Raw genomic sequence first — 17,645 nt, forward strand, 5'->3', positions numbered from 1 at the left:
TTTATTAGAGAGTGTTTATTGTTTGTGTTTTTTTAGTCCCACATTGGGTATCATTCTATTTGCTCATTCACAACTATTATTATAAATAAAGCTCTGCTATGTCATACAAGGCATAAGTCAGGATTCTCACAATATCTCACCATAATTAAAAGAAAGAAATAACTCTCAACAGAAGTGCAATAGTTAAGTATTCATGCATCAAAATACGCAATTCCATCCAAAAACCTTGCACACTAATAAAGAAGCAACTGACAGATGAGTATAAGCAACGCCACCAAGACAACTGCTTAATCTGGACAGTACCAAATCATGAACCTAGATGGACCAGCATAAAGAGTGGTTGCCTAGGTCCCACTATAAAGAAATACCCTTAGAAACAAAGTGGACACCCAAACAACATGAATTGCTAAATAAAAATTAACACAGAAGGAAAAAGGGCACCTCACAAACCTCAACCTCCTTTCATTTTTAACTATTTAATTTGACATGTAAAGAGCCAAGGTGGCAGCCCCTTTTCAGTGAAGTGTTTCACCATGTCATCCTTGCCATATTGGCAGGTTTCAGCCTAGCACTTTTTTCAACATAGCAAAAGAAGCCTTTGTTTTCTCCCTAACTCATATCTATAGAAAAAATTCAAGAATATTAGAAGAACCATCAAGCACAAATCTGATGTGTTTGTAATATGAACAACTACATGTGGTTCATCTTCATCAGACAGAGGATTTTAACTGTAAGATCATGCCTTGACAGAGCAGAAAACAACCATAATTGTTGACTTCTAGTCTACAATGACATAACAGAACATTATTCACCCAAAATTAAATTGCCTTTTATGACTAAAATTCCAAACCTCATCTCATATGGCAGTTTCATAGCAAACTAACTGAAAAAGTGATATAGTAATAAACCTCTGGTGATGTACGGAAAGATTGTATGGCCAATTGTCTATCCAAAGCACTTGTGAGTCCATCAACACGAACAAAACTGACTCCCTTCTGACACATCAATGCCTAATGCTCAAACAATGCAAAAATATTAAATCAGTAGAAAAAGAAACCCCGAATTCATAATAAACAAAAACTTCATTGCTCCTTCAAACAAGGCACCTCAATGGGAACAGACAACAAAATTAACTAATCAAATTATGCCAAGATAACCCGTGTACTTTTTGTTATTAAATTATTAGACACTAAATCTCAACATTTTCAAATTCTCTGACAGGGAAAATTGGTACATTAGAGGGTACGACTGGACAAAATCTGGGCCAGGTTTTTGAAAACACAGCCCATCCCGGTGTCCTGATGCATCATCACCAAAATAGATTTGTTTAACTGAGAATGAGTATAGGGTTGGGTTTCTATACATGTTGGGTCTCTGATCCCACAGATATTAATGTAATAGGCCATTATTATAGACCAAAATTATGGTAATGGTTATATAGTAGGTTTATTTTGGTCGACTTGTTGGTCTCAACCTGATTTTTACCCTCTCTAACGCCTCGGATCACCTAGGTACCTGGTGGCCCTTGACAACTATGCTTAGGTGCATCCATTGGCTGGCTTGGGCATTCTATTTTAGTGTTTTAACTATACAAACATAGGGTTTTCTCTCCATGCACACAGCTGTTTGAGTATTAGGGGTATTGTTAGATGATGTAGGTGATTCCCCTCTTCTGGACTGGTAAGTCACAAGCATCAGAATGCATACTTTTTTATGCACTAGCATATCTGTACAATATGGCATATCAGGTTTCCCTCATTTTTACAAAGACCCCATCTTTTCAGGAGATTAACCGGGACAATTGTCTCATGGCTTGCTTTGTGATCCGGCAAGAATTTTCAGACTCAAACAAACACTGATAACCATCTGAGATTTCAAGAACTTGTGTTTGCAATTTAAGGGTTTCAACCTTCTCTGATGGCTGTTGTATTTGAGCAGCATGCCTCTGGGTATTGCTCGTGCTACTTCTTGTTTTGACCAGTTGTGCCTCTGGTGACTGGTAGCATCCATTTCATTCTCTGAAAGAATTATGCAATCTGGGGCATTATTATGGCTAAGCTTCCCATAGATGCATCAATATTCAAGTTACAACTATTAAACTGAATGGAGCTTAAAATTATCTTCTCTGAGCAAAATAAGGTTTATACTTTATATTACTGCTAAATAAAATATGGAAATGTCCTGTGATAACTGATAACCAGGCAGCTATTGATTGCTAGCAATCAATTTTTCATGAAATGACAAAGCATATTGAATGGATTGTCATTTTGTTTGCAATGCAATAATGAAGTTGATTTTCACTCCATTTGTAACTCTAGTAATCACGTTGGAGACTTCTTCACCAAGGACTTTTTTCGAAATGTATTTCTACAAGGGTGTTCCAACCTAAGCACAGATTTAAATCCATGCCCAGATTGAGAGTGCGGGCATGCTAAGTTATACATTATCTACTACACGGATTTGTGTGTCAGGTGTGGTATGGTGGCTATTATAGAAGAAGTATTTATTTCTAGCACATGTAAGTTGGTTCTGGGCAGTGGATATTCCAGTGTTCTGCTCATTGCCCAAAACTGTGGGTTGTGTCTCTTCTCTTCACTTCTCACTTCTCTCTTCTCTCCTCATTTTTTGCAAGAAAAACAAAAACACAACCAGCCCCCAACAGAGGAGGACCGCCCCAACAGGCAGGCACGTGCAGGCCAAACGGGCCCCAGAGGAGGGGACAACCGGGAGGCACGGGCCCAAACCAGGGGGGCCAAGGCAAGGAAAGAGGCCCAGCCAAGCCAAGACAGAGAAAGCCCCCCCGGGGGCGGGGGCAAACGCCCCCCAGAAGGGAACCCGCAGGCGGGGCCCGAGGAGCCAGGGCGCCCGAAACGGCCCGAGTAGGGGGCGGGTGGTTGGGTTGGGAATATGATTTAAAGGGTTTGGGTAGGGCTCAAGGTCTAGGGTGTGACAATTTCCAGATCTGAACCTTGCTTTAAATTGAAAATCAGATCAGAATCTCAGATTTAGTATTTAGAGCTTAGGAAATTAAGGGTTTATTAGAAATTAGGGTTTCTAGTGTAATAGGATTTCTGCGGGAACGGGGATAGGGTTCAGTCAGCAAGGTTAGGGTTAGGAATTTACTCTGAATTTTGATGTTACCGAATTCAGATTCAGATTCAAATTCAGGATTTTAGGGTTTGATAAACTAGGGTTTTCTCAATTTTAGGGTTTCTAAATGGTGGCTAAGATTAGGGTTAGGATCCACAGTCTAGGAGGAATGTACGAAGGTGACCCAATAGGAACTATGGTTGGTTGAGAAGTTTGAAATTTATGCATGAACGTAGGTTAGGGTTTCTAAGGTTTGCAAGAAAAAGATGAAATTAGATTCTTCTATGGTTTAGGGCTGCTATTAGGGTTGTCAAACAGCTTCAGCCAGCAGGTTTTGCATTGGTCTTGACCAAAAAACTGAAACAGCTTGATTATTTTAAATTCAGTTTCAGTACAAGGGTTTAGGGTTTGATGGAGGTTAGAAGGGACGAGATTCTAGGATTTCAAAGTTAGGGTAGGGGCTGGTGTTGGAGTCGAAGGTCACTGGGGGTGGGGTAGTGTAGTATTTAAGAGAGAATAGGATTTGGAGGGGGAATTGGGGAGTTGCCGAATTTTGGGAGAGGGGATGGCTTCTGTGATACTGCAAAGTGGAAGGGGAGGTTGGGAGGGATGGAGAAAGGATAGGAGTCCGGTGAGGGGATGGGGGATTCATTACTTGATGTCTGTTGAATAAGACTGAAGGATTGTTACAAAGATCACTGATTAAAGGTGCTGCAGGGTTTGAATGCTTCCTTGTGCTCGCTTGTAGAAGAGAATACAGCGGATGAACTTTAAAAAAATTGCAGAAACTTCAAATACTAAAACAGCAAGCAAGTTTCCCCTCCTTAGGAAAAAAACCCATATAACCCATGACCCCAAATAGTCTCCTTCAATTCTCGGCTTTATTCAATAATGATCAACTGCTTCGCTTACAAGTAGCAGGGCTATATGTATAGCCTTTGCATTGAAGGGATTCCTACTATGACTCAAACGTGGATTATCTATCTAGGACTCCTACTACACTCATGACTCTAAAAACACAAATAAGGAATTCATCATTGAGGAAATCCAAATTAAATAAAAACTGCAAAATTAAGACTCCTAACTTATGAAGGAAAACAAATTTAAGATGGAATTCAAACTACACCTTTCCTAATGGGACTAGGACTCCTTTATAACTAATCATAGATTGACTAAAACAAAACAATAAAAGTAGGACTGGGATCCTAAGATTATGTAGCCCCTGGGCTGTATGTGCTGGAATACTATGGTAATAAACCCATTTGGAGAAAGTCGTCCCCACTTTTTCCTTCACACTCCCTCGTAAGTGCTTCAACTTTCTTTGTTTATGCTCAAACCTCACAAATAGGGTCGAATCATTGCGAAGAATCTCAAGATCCAGATCTGTAGGATGTGCTAACAAAGCTTAACTCCTTGTAGGGGCCCGCAGGATAGGAACCTCTTGCCTCACACTCTGACTCCTCCTCATAGGGACTTGGGGAGCTGCCTGTGCCTCCCATACCTACTGGCTCTTTAGAGGACCCACAACCCAAACCCCTATGTTGCCTCCTCATGTCATCAACCCTCTGTTGCTCCTTACTCATTATCATCGCCCTCCTGATCTGTCCGGCCTCAGGCTCAGGGTCACATCCATACTCTCCTGGCTCATCTAGACCATAATCCTCGAGATATGGAAGGTCATCTAAGCATGCCTCCTCGAACTCCTCCCTCTGTGTTATTTTCTCTTTCTTCTTTTGCTTTCCCCCACTAATATATGAGGCCATTTCCTTCTTGACCTCTACAGGCACCTTTTGGCACCCTACTACATCCATGTTTCCACCAGCTAGATGCACCTTCAGTCTAGTGGCCCCACCTCCTCCTATTTGTTTATTGCCTTAATTACACTCGCTCTTTCTTCTATCAGTTGTCAGTGGCCTCCCGTGTTGCCAAGCTATTTCTAACATATTTGAAAGAGAGTGTCTGATACAAGAAAAACACACTAAGTATCTTGAATGATTTTGAATCATCGTTGATGATGATTTGGATCCAACCCACGCGGGGGGGGCCCCTTGCGGGCGGGGGCGGCGGAACATTTTTGAAGCTCCACAATATACTCCTTAAAAATGGCACTTGGTTTGGTCAGTTGCTTCTAATATATATATATAAAATACATTTTATATATATATATATAAAATACACACTATCTTAAATTCTCCACAACATGCTCCAAAAATTGCATAAAAGCATACATGCTTCCACTATTACTCTCCTATTTTTAAATTTAAATATTTTTTTTAATTTAAATATATATTAAATTCAGTTAAATTACATAATTAAGAAAAAAAAATTTAAACAACATCACAGCAATATGGTGTCTCAACTCTCACATACATTAATTTGAAGCTCATACATCTACTATACATATACATTTTTAGCAATATACATAATTTACTAAATAATTTTTAATAACAGAAAAATAAAAAATAGTAAGAAGAATAAAAAATTAATTTTGACACTACAAATTCATAGATCAACACTCTAAAATAAACATACTTAAATTTGGAAGCAATCTAAGATGATTTAAGGCACAAACAAAACAAAAATAAAAAATGAGAAAGTTGGTTACTCACCTTGCAAGCTTTTTGAAAATGCACAAATGGAAGAGCAAATCTAGTGTTTGAATGAAATTGAGTTGTAGAAATTAGGTGAAAAGAGGGATGAAAGCAAGAGAAATCAAAAAAATTTCAAGAAGTTGTCAAAACCCCGTGCCAAGCTCAAAAAGGTCGAAACAAGACACTCTCAAGATGCACATGGTAGCCGTGGTCGGACCCAAAGACACGGCGACAAGAGGGATGAAGCAAGAGAAGTCGAGCAATTTTTGAAGTTGGGGCTCGATTAAAAATGCGAACACCGCTCGATATGCCTAAAAATGACGGTAAGTTGAAAAAATGGTCGAAACAAGACACTCTATACAAGGTTCGACATGTCGACCCGTGTCGCCGTGTCGGACCCTAAAAACACGGCGACTCGGCGACTTTTGGTTGGGGCTCGATTAAAAATCAAACCCCTGTTTCAAAGGGTATTTCAGGTCATTTTGACTTGAAATTTGACGTGTAGCCTAATTTGAGGCCAATAAACACATTGGGAGTGTTATTTTGACCTAAAACAACACCTAAACTAATGTTCTTAGTCGACCCATGTCCTACTGTACGCAAAAAGAGCCCCGAAACTAAAACTCGAAAAAATCATAGAAACCAAATCATATAAAGTCTACAATTCATTGTACAAATACATAGAGTCATCCAACCATATAAAATCTGGAACCTCCAGTACCAAGAACTGTGCCTAGGTGGATCAAACTCCTGTGACTCAGACCGTCTTCAGTGATGCCCCCCCCCCAACAAATTCACAAACTCATCCAATCTCATACGATATTGAAAGTTGTCTAGATAATCATTAACTGCAGTTCTATAGCGGTCATCTTCCGCCGCCATGAGAACTCCAATTTGAGGGAAGTGAGAATAGGGCCAAGGAACGTTCCGCATGCCATCAGATGCTCTTGTTGGTACGAATGACTCGAATGTGAATGCATGACCTCATTTATAGACAATGGCCTCCTCTCGATACCATAGTCAAAGTAAATATCCCGACTATTGGCTTGCGAGTGCCCATGATACGAAGAACTAGAGGGGATACTAATTCCAATATCATAATGTCCATGTGAAGGAGGGAGGGACAACATAATTACCCATAGGCCAATAACCTGCTATGGAGCCTACGGACTCATCCAAGCTCATGGACCCCATTGACTCAATCGCCGCATCCCAAGGATTAACATAATCATAACCACCTCTGTGCTGGCCATCATGGCCAGCCCCCTCTAATGGTGGGTCGACCTCGTATCAGGATATTGACGACCATGCTGATAATCACCACCATGATCATAATCCTGGGTGGCATGATCAAAATGACTCTCTCCAGTGTATCTGAGTGGGGGCTGCTGTGTCTCTGGTAGTGGAACATGTAGACGCTCTCCAACGCCTCCACCACCACCACCACCACCATCATCATTATCTCGACCAGTTTGACTAGGCGGGAGTGTGTCATCTAGATCGTCCCGCTCCTCCGTGCCTGGTGCCATGATCCAATCCTCATCAGCGGTGGCAAGCTGCCTCTGCATGTGCCTGACCCTCTTGAGTGGCAATCAACTCATCCACATTAACCCCTGCAGCTCGAGCTAGGTCTGGGTCAAGCCTCCCTCCAGGTTGGTCCAATATCAGCTCACTCCTGGCCAACACCCACTGAGTGAGGGGATCTTGCTCATCTTTGCCCACATCAAATATATCATTAAGATTGATGTATTGCATATCATTCTGAGCCTGCTCCCTGACATATTGCAGCTTCAACCTCATATTATAGTGAATAAATAAAAGATCATTTAGACGCTGGCTTCCCAACCGGTTCATCCTCTTGGAGTGGATCATGCTGAATGTACTCCAATTCCTCTCACATCCAAAGGCAGAGCAAGTCTGAGACAAGATCCTGATCGCCAATCTTCGAAGGTTTGATGCATTGTTGCCATAGAGATATCACCATTCAATTGCATTATCACAAAAACATTAAGTTAGAAACTCATAACTTTAATACTTAACATCAAATTAACTTATCTATAAATTATAATAATAATAATAATAATGCATTTATGCATCAAAGGATCTAACCATATAAGTATCTAACCTGGATCACTGGTTTCTCTGCGTCGTACAGCAGCATCTCCACTAAAAGACCCAAATGCATCCCTAAACAACTTGATCTGCAATAATACAATCATTAGTATTGATTGGTTAGCTAAATTATTTAAACAATAAATACAACCCACTAATGTCTCACCTCATTGTGGCAAAATGATTGGAGCATCACATCTGGCTCCAACTTCGTTATCGCCTGTAACAAGGCATCCAACAGGTTTGTGTCCAACCCTAAATGTTGACTATATTGATATTTAGGGTTTAGAAAATAGGCTGCATAATTAAAAAAGCTTAAAATTAGTACCAACTACCAATACCCTACAATGCTACAAGCCCACAAGTCCACAACTACAAGTCAACAACCCAGAATATTTACTTACCGGCCCTATGCAGAGGATGCATCAGATGAGTTGTCCATCGTGCATCGACAGTATCTAAGAAAGCTTGATGTCCTCTAGGGTTTGCTGCCTTTATAACATCCTTCATACGCTCAAGGGATGCATACAAGTGGGGCATAGTGGGTCCCCTCAAGGAAGAGTCCACCATACGCAAGACCTTTACAATAGGATCTATGGTCTGCAACACCACAGTAACACATCTCCAAAAATCATCAAATGATATTGTGTACTATGCCTCGCGCCCGTTGGCCGTGCTGAATTGTCACAAACTCATTAAGTCAATAAACAGTAGGATATCATACAAGATAATCATAAACTCATAATATAAATATAAAATTTATAAGATGAAATAGTAGATAGTTATCTTACTTGGATCCAGCCCGATCAAACCACTCCTGCGACGCAAACATGGATCTGATGCCCAACTTCTTATCTTGCATGTTGCTCAAGGCGACGAAATTTGTCGCAAATTGTTTCGGACCAGGTCGCACCAACTCACCTCCACATGATCTCCTCATCATTGCCAAAGCAATGTTATGATTGTAGATGAAGTTGGTTACCTGTTTTGCCCTCTCAACGGTGTTGTGGACAATGCTGATTTTTCCAATGTCCTTCAGCATTAGGTCAATTGAATGTGTTGCACAAGGCGTCCACAAAATATGATAATCAGGTGAAGCCATCAACACTTCACCGGCCTTCTTAAAGTTGGAGCCATTGTCAGTGACAATTTTACACCACATTTTTCCTACCAACCTCCTCGATCACATCCTGCAAGACATCCTGCAAGAGACCTATAATATATCTGTGGTCTTTCATATGACCAGTATAGCATCCACTGATTTCAAGAAGACAGTCCTCCAGTCACAGTATACCATGAAGTTGATGATGGACTTTCTCGTCGGGCAGGTCCATCCATCAGACATGATGGTGCATCCATAAGTATCCCAAAAGGGTTTCATACTATCAATATACTCCTGTAGCTTTTGCTTCTCCTCTTGAAGGAGGGAGGAGGGTGGTCATCAACTCTGTAGGGTTGGGACCATCCTATCCAAGGCGTGCCGCTATAATAGTATCAATCATATTCCTATAGTATGGACCCTTTGATGTGTTTGCTGGGATGTGATTGTAATAAAGCCACTTTGACATTGCTTTTTTTACCTTATTTGCCATACCTTTCCATGCACCAGATATTTTGGGCTGCTTGGAACCCTTTTCTCTTGAATGTATCAGGATCTTGCTCCATGATCGGGTCTTGACGGCGTGGATAATCAGATGGTTGTCGTGGCACTAAACGGTCTGAACTTGATGTATGAGGGGCCCGCTGACTCTGTGATCTACCAAACATGCCAAATACACCATCCCTCTCCCCAAAATCAGAAGGTCTAGCCCCTGCAGCCTTAGAGGGACCAGCTCCTGTAGCTCTAGCTCTTACCATATCCTGCACTTGATGGGGCAATCGTCTGCTCTCTGCCATGGCCCACCACATATCCCTCTCCTCCTGATCTCTGTCCACATCAATAGGATCAACATCCCTATCATCATCTAAATCATCCACGTATGATGACGGTCCCCGCACTGCATCATCTAGTGCTCTGTTGACTCTCCTCCAATCATCTTTCTTCTTCCCCTTCTGTTTTTGTAAATCCCCGAGTGCTTTGACTACATCTGGATGGGCCTCTGTGCATGTAGTCACATCCTTTGAACTCCCAGTGATGTGACCCTTGAACCTACTAATGCCACTTGAGTATATTCTTTTGTGACAAAAATTACATTGTTTTTTATTTTTGTCTCCATCAATAGCCACACAGTATTGCCATGTTGGGTCAGTCCTCCCTCCTACTGCTGATCTCTCGGGCTCCCTCCCTCCGAGAGATCTCTCGGGCTGTCCAGGAGGGAGGACTAACCCAACATGGCAATACTATGTGGCTATTGATGGAGACAAAAATAAAACAAACTGTAATTTTTGTCACAAAAGAATATACTCAGGTGGAATCAGTAGGTTCAAAGGTCACATCACTAGGGAGTTCAAAGGATGTGACTACATGCACAGAGGCCCATCCAAATGTAGTCAAGGCACTCAGGGATTTACAAAAACAGAAGGGGAAGAAGAAAGATGATTGGAGGAGAGTCAACAGAGCATTAGATGATGCAGTGCGGGGACCGTCATCATACGTGGATGATTCAGATGATGATAGGGATGTTGATCCTGTTGATGTGGACAGAGATCAGGAGGAGAGGGATATGCGGCGGGCCATGGCAGAGAGCAGACGATTGCCACCATCAAGTGCAGGATATGGCAAGAGCTAGAGCTACAGGAGTTGGTCCCTCTAGGTCTGCAGGGGCTAGACCTTCTAATTCGGGGGGGAGGGGTGGTGTATTTGGCATGTTTGGTAGATCACAGAGTCAGCGGGCCCCTCATACATCAAGTTCAGACCGTTTAGTGCCATGACAACCATCTAATTATCCACGCCGTCAAGACCCGATCATGGAGCAGGATCCTGATACATTCAAGAGAAAAGGGGCCAAGCAGCCCAAGATATCTGGTGCATGGAAAGGTATGGCAAAGAAGGTAAAAAAAGCAATGTCAAAGTGGCTTTATTACAATAACATCCTAGCAAACACATCACAGGGTCCATACTATAGGAATATGATTGATACTATTATAGCGGCATGCCCTGGATATGATGGTCCCAACCCTACAGAGTTGATGACCACCCTCCTCCCTCCTTCAAGAGGAGAAGCAAAAGCAGCAGGAGTATATTGATAGTATGAAACCATTTTGGGATACTTATGGATGCACCATCATATCTGATGGATTGACCTGCCCGACGAGAAAGTCCATCATCAACTTCATGGTATATCTTGGATCGGAGAACTGTCTTCTTGAAATCGAGTGGATGCTACTGGTCATATGAAAGACCACAGATATATCATGGGTCTCCTGTAAGTGATCGAGGAGTTGGTAAGAAAAATGTGGTGCAAATTGTCACCGACAATGGCTCCAACTTTAAGAAGGCCGGTGAAGTATTGATGGCTTCACTTGATTATTATCTTTTGTGGACGCCTTGTGCAGCACATTCAATTGACCTAATGTTGAAGGACATTGGAAAAATCAGCATTGTCCACAACACTGTTAAGAGGGCAACACAGGTAACCAACTTCATCTACAATCATATTGCTGCTTTGGCAATGATGAGGAGATCATGTGGAGGTGAGTTGGTGCAACCTGGTCCGACACGATTTGCGACGAATTTTGTCGCCTTGAGCAACATGCAAGATAAGAAGTCGGGCCTCAGATCCATGTTTGCATCGCAGGAGTGGTTTGATTGGGTTGGATCCAAGTAAGATAACTATCTACTAAATTATTATATTTATATTATGAGTTTATGATTATCTTGTATGATATCTACTGTTTATTGACTTAATGAGTTTGTGACAAAATTCAGCACGGCCAACGGGCGCGAGGCACAGTACACAATATCATCTGATGATTTCTGGAGATGTGTTACTATAGTGTTGCAGACCATATATCCAATTGTAAAGGTCTTGCGTATGGTGAACTCTCTTCCTTGAGGGGACCCACTATGCCCCACTTGTATGCATCCTTTGAGCATATGAAGGATGTTATAAAAGCAGCAAACCCTAGAGGACATCGGGCTTTCTTAGATATTGTTGATGCACGATGGATAGCTCATTTGATGCATCCTCTGCATAGAGCCAGAAGTAAATATTCTGGGTTGTTGACTTGTAGTTGTAGACTTGTGGGCTTGTAGCATTGTAGGTATTGGTAGTTGGTACTAATTTTAAGCTTTTTTAGTTATCCAGCCTATTTTCTAAACCCTAAATATCAATATAGTCAACATTTAGGGTTGGACACAAACCTGTTGGATCCCCTGTTACAGGTGATAACGAAGTTGGAGCCAGATGTGATGCTCCAATCATTTTGCCACAATGAGGTGAGACATTAGGAATTTCAAACGATTAGTGGGTTGTATTTATTGTTTAAATAATTTAGCTATCCAATCAATACTATTGATTGTATTATTGCAGATCAAGTTGTTTAAGGATGCATTTGGGTCTTTTAGTGGAGATGTTGCTGTACGGGGTAGAGAAACCAGTGATCCAGGTTAGATACTTATATGGTTAGATCCTTAGATGCATAAATGCATTATTATTATTATTATTATTTATAGATAAGTTAATTTGATGTTAAGTATTAAACTTAATGTTTTTGTGATAATGCAGCTAAATGGTGGTATCTCTATGGCAACAGTGCATCAAACCTTCGGAGATTGGCAATTAGGTTCTTGTCTTAGACTTGCTCTGCCTCTGGATGTGAGAGGAATTGGAGTACATTCAGCATGATCCACTTCAAGAGGAGGAACCGGTTGGGAAGCCAGCGTCTAAATGATCTTGTATTTATTCACTATAATATGAGGTTGAAGCTACAATATGTCAGGGAGCAAGCTTAGAATAATAGGCAATACATCAATCTTGATGATATATTTGATGTGGGCGAAGATGAGCAAGATCCCCTCACTCAGTGGATGTTGGACAAGGGTGAGCCGATATTGGACCAACCTGGAGGGAGGCCTGACCCAGACCTAGCTCGAGCTACAGGGGTTAATGTGGATGAGTTTATGGCCACTCAAGAGGGTCAGGCACATGCAAAGGTAGCTGCCACCGCTGATGAGGATTGGATCATGGCACCAGGCACGGAGGAGCGGCAGGATGACAATCTAGATGACACACTCCCACCTAGTCAGACTGGTCGAGATGATGATGATGATGGTGGTGGTGGTGGTAGTGGTGGTGGAGGCATTGGAGAGCATCTACAAGTTCCACTACCTGAGACACGGCAGCCCCCACTCAGATACACTGGAGAGAGTCATTTCGATCATGCCACCCAGGATTATGATCATGGTGGTGATTATCAGCATGGTCGTCAATATCCTGATACGAGGCCGAGCCACCATCAGAGGGGGGCTGGCCATGATGGCCAGCAACAGAACAGAGGTGGTTATGAACTTATGATTATGTTAATCCTCGGGATGCGGCGATTGAGTCAATGGGGTCCATGAGCTTGGATGAGTCCGTAGGCTCCACAACAGGTTATTGGCCTATGGGTAATTATGGTGTCCCTCTCCCTCCTTCACATGGACATTATGATATGGGAATTAGTATCCCCTTTAGTTCTTCATATCATGGGCACTCGCAAGCCAATAGTCGGGATACTTACTTTGACTATGGTATCGAGAGGAGGCCATTGTCTATAAATGAGGTCATGCATTCACATTCAGAGTCATTCGTACCAACAAGAGCATCTGATGGCATGCGGAACGTTCCTTGGCCCTATTCTCACTTCCCTCAAATTGGAGTTCTCATGGCGGCGGTGGAAGATGACCGCTATAGAACTGCAGTTAATGATTATCTAGACAACTTTCAATATCGTATGAGATTGGATGAGTATGTGAATTTGTTGGGGGGGCATCACTGGAGACAGTCTGAGTCACAGGAGTTCGATCCACCTAGGCACAGTACTTGGTACTGAGAGTTCCAGATTTTATATGGTTGGATGACTCTATGTATTTGTACAATGAATTGTAGACTTAATATGATTTGGTTTTTATGAGTTTTTAGATTTTTAGTTTTGGGGCTTTCTTTCGCGTACATTAGGACATGGGTCGATTAAGAACATTAGTTTAGGTGATGTTTTAGGTCAAAATAACACTCCCAATGTGTTTATTGGCCTCAAATTAGGCTACACATCAAATTTCAGGTCAAAATGACCTGAAATACCCTTTGAAACAGGGGTTCGATGAAAAATCGAACCCCAACCAAAAGTCGCCCGACTTTCCCGACTTTTTGCGATTCGGGCCGACATGTTGAACCTTGTATAGAGTGTCCTGTTTCGACCATTATTTCGACTTACCGTCATTTTCAGGCATATCGAGCGATATCAATAGGCACATTTTGACAACTTTTCGAAATTTCCATATCGACCGAAATTTGTTCCATGGCTGAAATGATGTTGGATTCTTTTGAATCTAATGTATGTTGTCTATAATAGCCAGATCTAAAAATGTATGTGTTGGATTTAATTTTGAATTGTGCTAGTATTTTTCTATTTTCCTGATTATAAAAATTACCTAAAAAGTTATATATTTTTTTTTAAAAAACACCCTACATACACGATGTATTGGCTTTGTTTTGATGCATGTGAGACACCATCACTCGATCTACATTGTGATGGTGTCCCAATTTAATTTTAAGTTAATTTCGATTTCATATATCCAATAATAACAAATAATTAATATTTCGATCAAAACAAATATTTTTAATTAGCAAAGAATTTCTAGAGTTTGGTAATACCCTAGGTTATATAAGTGATGCCTGTTTAGGCTAAAAATTAGAGTAATGGTTTTGTGTTTTGACGATGCTTAATGTTGATAGCATGGTAGGCCTCTGGAAGAGGACAATAAGTAAATAGTGTAACTATTGCAAGAAACAGATTGATTAGGTGACACCACTCGATTGAAGTGCCATCTAACAGGAGAGGATCACAATGTTATTGGATGCCCCAATGTTTTTTATTAGGTTAAAGTTGCAAAAGCAAAGTATTTAAAAGGAGGAAAAGATAACAGGACAGAGAAGAGGGCAAAGACGGATGAGTTCCAAGAAACATACTTAGAGGAGCTAGGAGAGCAAAACATGGATCCAAATCAGCCAGACCTCAACGCATCATCCTTAGAGATAGATATGGAGAAAGCACTGAGGATGAGTAGAGAGTCTCATAGACTAAGCCAGATCAAGAGTACATAGAGGGCCATGGGTGCAGGGTCCTCCAAAGATCTAAATTTTAAGAGAGGAGGGGGAGGCAACTCCACTATGAGGAGGTTCCATAATGTCAAAGAGTCAGATCTCGTGCCAAGGCCCCCCCCTCGATCCCGACTTAAATTTGGTGCACCTAGACCCATTCCCACAGATCTGGATATCCAAATACTACGCTCCAATCCTGATTTATTTACGAGGCCTCAAATGAAATAGAAAAGATTTGAAGCATTTGTGGGGTGATGTGAAGGAGAAGGTGCGGATGGCTATCTCCAAGTGGGCATTCTATCACGGCATTCCTGCAAACACTACACAGGGGCCTACTAGATAGCCATGATGGATGAGATTAGCAATGCTAGGCAAGGGGTGGTTGGGTCAAAGACCTACATTGATGGTCTTAAGCCGATGTGGAGGCATTATGGGGTGGCAGTCATCGTACTAGATTTCGGTGAAACTAGACAAAATTTCGCCATCTCTTTACTTGGCAAACCAAAAACACGGTTGAAATCAAAAAGTTTAAGATCTCCACACTCGGTGAGACCCGGTCTCACAAGATTCGCAACACGATTCACACCTTTGTCAGCAAGAATCATGCAAGAACTATACCCAGATGTTGACGATCGACTCAAAAATTGCAAAAATCATGCAGGATTAAGAGGAAGCTCTATAAGCCAAATCAAAATTTCGCCCATAATTGGTGAAACTTCGATTCAGGTTTGGCTTTTAGAGCCGAAATCTCGGCGATATAAATTTAACCTTCTCACAATATATTGCCCAAAAGTCAAAATTTTTGGAGAGTAAACTTTTGGATTTCGACCTTGTTTTCATTTCGCCAAGAAGCAAAACGGCGAAATTTCATCTAGTTTTGCCAAAATGTAATACTATGGTTGCCACCCCATAATGCCTCCACATTGGCTCAAGACCATCAATGTAGGTCTTTAAATGTCTCTTATGCTATGGAAGATAGACATTATAGATTATATGTGGGGTTAGCCCAACCACCCCCTGCCCAGCACCACTAATCTCATCCATCATAGCTTTATAGTAGGGCCCCTATGCAGCATTTGTAGGAATGCTATGATAGAATGCCCACTTGAAGAAGGCCATCCCCACCTTCTCCTTCACATCAACCCACAAAAGCTACAAATTTTTATTTTTTTTTTTTTTGTTTCGTCTATGCCCTCTTAAAGAAATCGGGATCGTTGCATAGTAACCAAATTCCGGATCTATAGGTTTGGATGCACCAGATGTAGCTCGAGACAGTGGGGGCCAGGGCAAGGAATCCGACTCTATGACACAATGGCTCCACCTCATAGTGAAACTGCCTCCCCCTCCCCTCTCAAAATCTGGATCTCTAAAGGACCTTGCACCCATGGCCTAGTATCCTGATCTAATCGAGTCTATGAAACTCTCTACTCATCCTTAATGCTCTCTCCATACTTGTCTCTAGGGATAATGCGTTGAGGTCTGCCTTATTCGGATCCATGTCCTGCTCTCCCAGCTCCTCTAAGCATGCAGCCTAGAATTCATCCCTCTTCTCTGCCCTCTTATCTTTCCCTACTTTTAAATACTTTGTTGTCGCAAGTTTAACCTCATAACAGAACATTGGGGCATCGAATCACATTGTGGTCCCTTCCCACTAGATGCCACTTCAATCAAGTGGCCTCACTTAATCCAATATGTTTCTTGCAATAGTTACACTTTGACCTCTTAATGTCCTCCATCAAAGGCCTACCATGCTACCTGGCAATGTCCGACATAGTAATTGATGGTCGAGAGTGGGCGCCTGATAAAAGCATACATGTTAACCCGATGTATTCTAATTTTTAGCCAAAACACACATTACTTATAACCTGATGAATTCCCAAACTTGATACATTTTTGGTAATTAAAATACTTTTTATAATCAAAATATTAATGATTAGTAATTATTAAATACATGAAATCGTAATTAGACAACCTAAAATTAATTTAGACACAATCAGAACATAAATTGATCGATGGTGTCTTATATACATCAGAAGAAGCCAATACATCATGTATATGTAGGTTACTTTTTAAAAGAAAAGAAAATATAATTTTCTATGTAATATTTAAAATCAGAAAAAAAATTTAAAAATACTAACACACATAAGAAATTAAATCCAACAACATACATTCGTAGGTCTAGCTACTACAGACAACATATTTTATATTCAAAACAATCCAACATCATTTGAGGATGGAACAAAGAAAAAATCAAAATTTTGGGGAAATGTTGGTTACCTTGTGAAAAACCAAGAAATATTTTGAAATGGCCACCAAGAACTGTCGAAGCCACCAAAGGAGGAAAGGAAATAGCTTAAAATCACCTGAAGTGGGCTCACAAAGGTCAAAATCAAAGGGAAAATCGGGGTCGAAAAAATAAACTTCCATCTATTTTTCATTCGAAACTCGGCAAAATGTTGAGTTTCGATCGAAACCCCCTGATTTTAACTGAAACAAACAACCTAGGTGAACCAGTTGACCCAAGTTTCCGACCCTTGAAACCTGGGTTTTGACCTGTTTTGACCAAAATCTCAGAAATTTCGGTCGAAACATGTGATTCCATTTTGGTATC

General features: G+C 41.2%; 1 protein-coding gene across 2 annotated transcripts in view; it reads right to left on the reverse strand.

Moving 5' to 3' along the window:
* LOC149006589 (SNF2 domain-containing protein / helicase domain-containing protein / HNH endonuclease domain-containing protein) overlaps positions 1-17,645 on the reverse strand; it is an 89,265-nt gene that overhangs the window by 36,391 nt on the left and 35,229 nt on the right. The window contains exon 11 of one of the 2 annotated variants that reach the window (XM_089165249.1): positions 909-1,010. The exons of the other annotated variant lie outside the window; for it this stretch is intronic. Coding sequence (XP_089021375.1) covers positions 909-1,010 — 102 coding nt within the window. The remainder of the gene's footprint in view (positions 1-908; positions 1,011-17,645) is intronic. 2 annotated transcript variants of the gene reach the window in all.

The sequence above is a fragment of the Hakea prostrata genome, chromosome 8 (assembly GCF_041222555.1).
Source record: "Hakea prostrata isolate BN-2017 chromosome 8, UWA_Hpros_2, whole genome shotgun sequence".
Lineage (NCBI taxonomy): Eukaryota > Viridiplantae > Streptophyta > Magnoliopsida > Proteales > Proteaceae > Hakea > Hakea prostrata.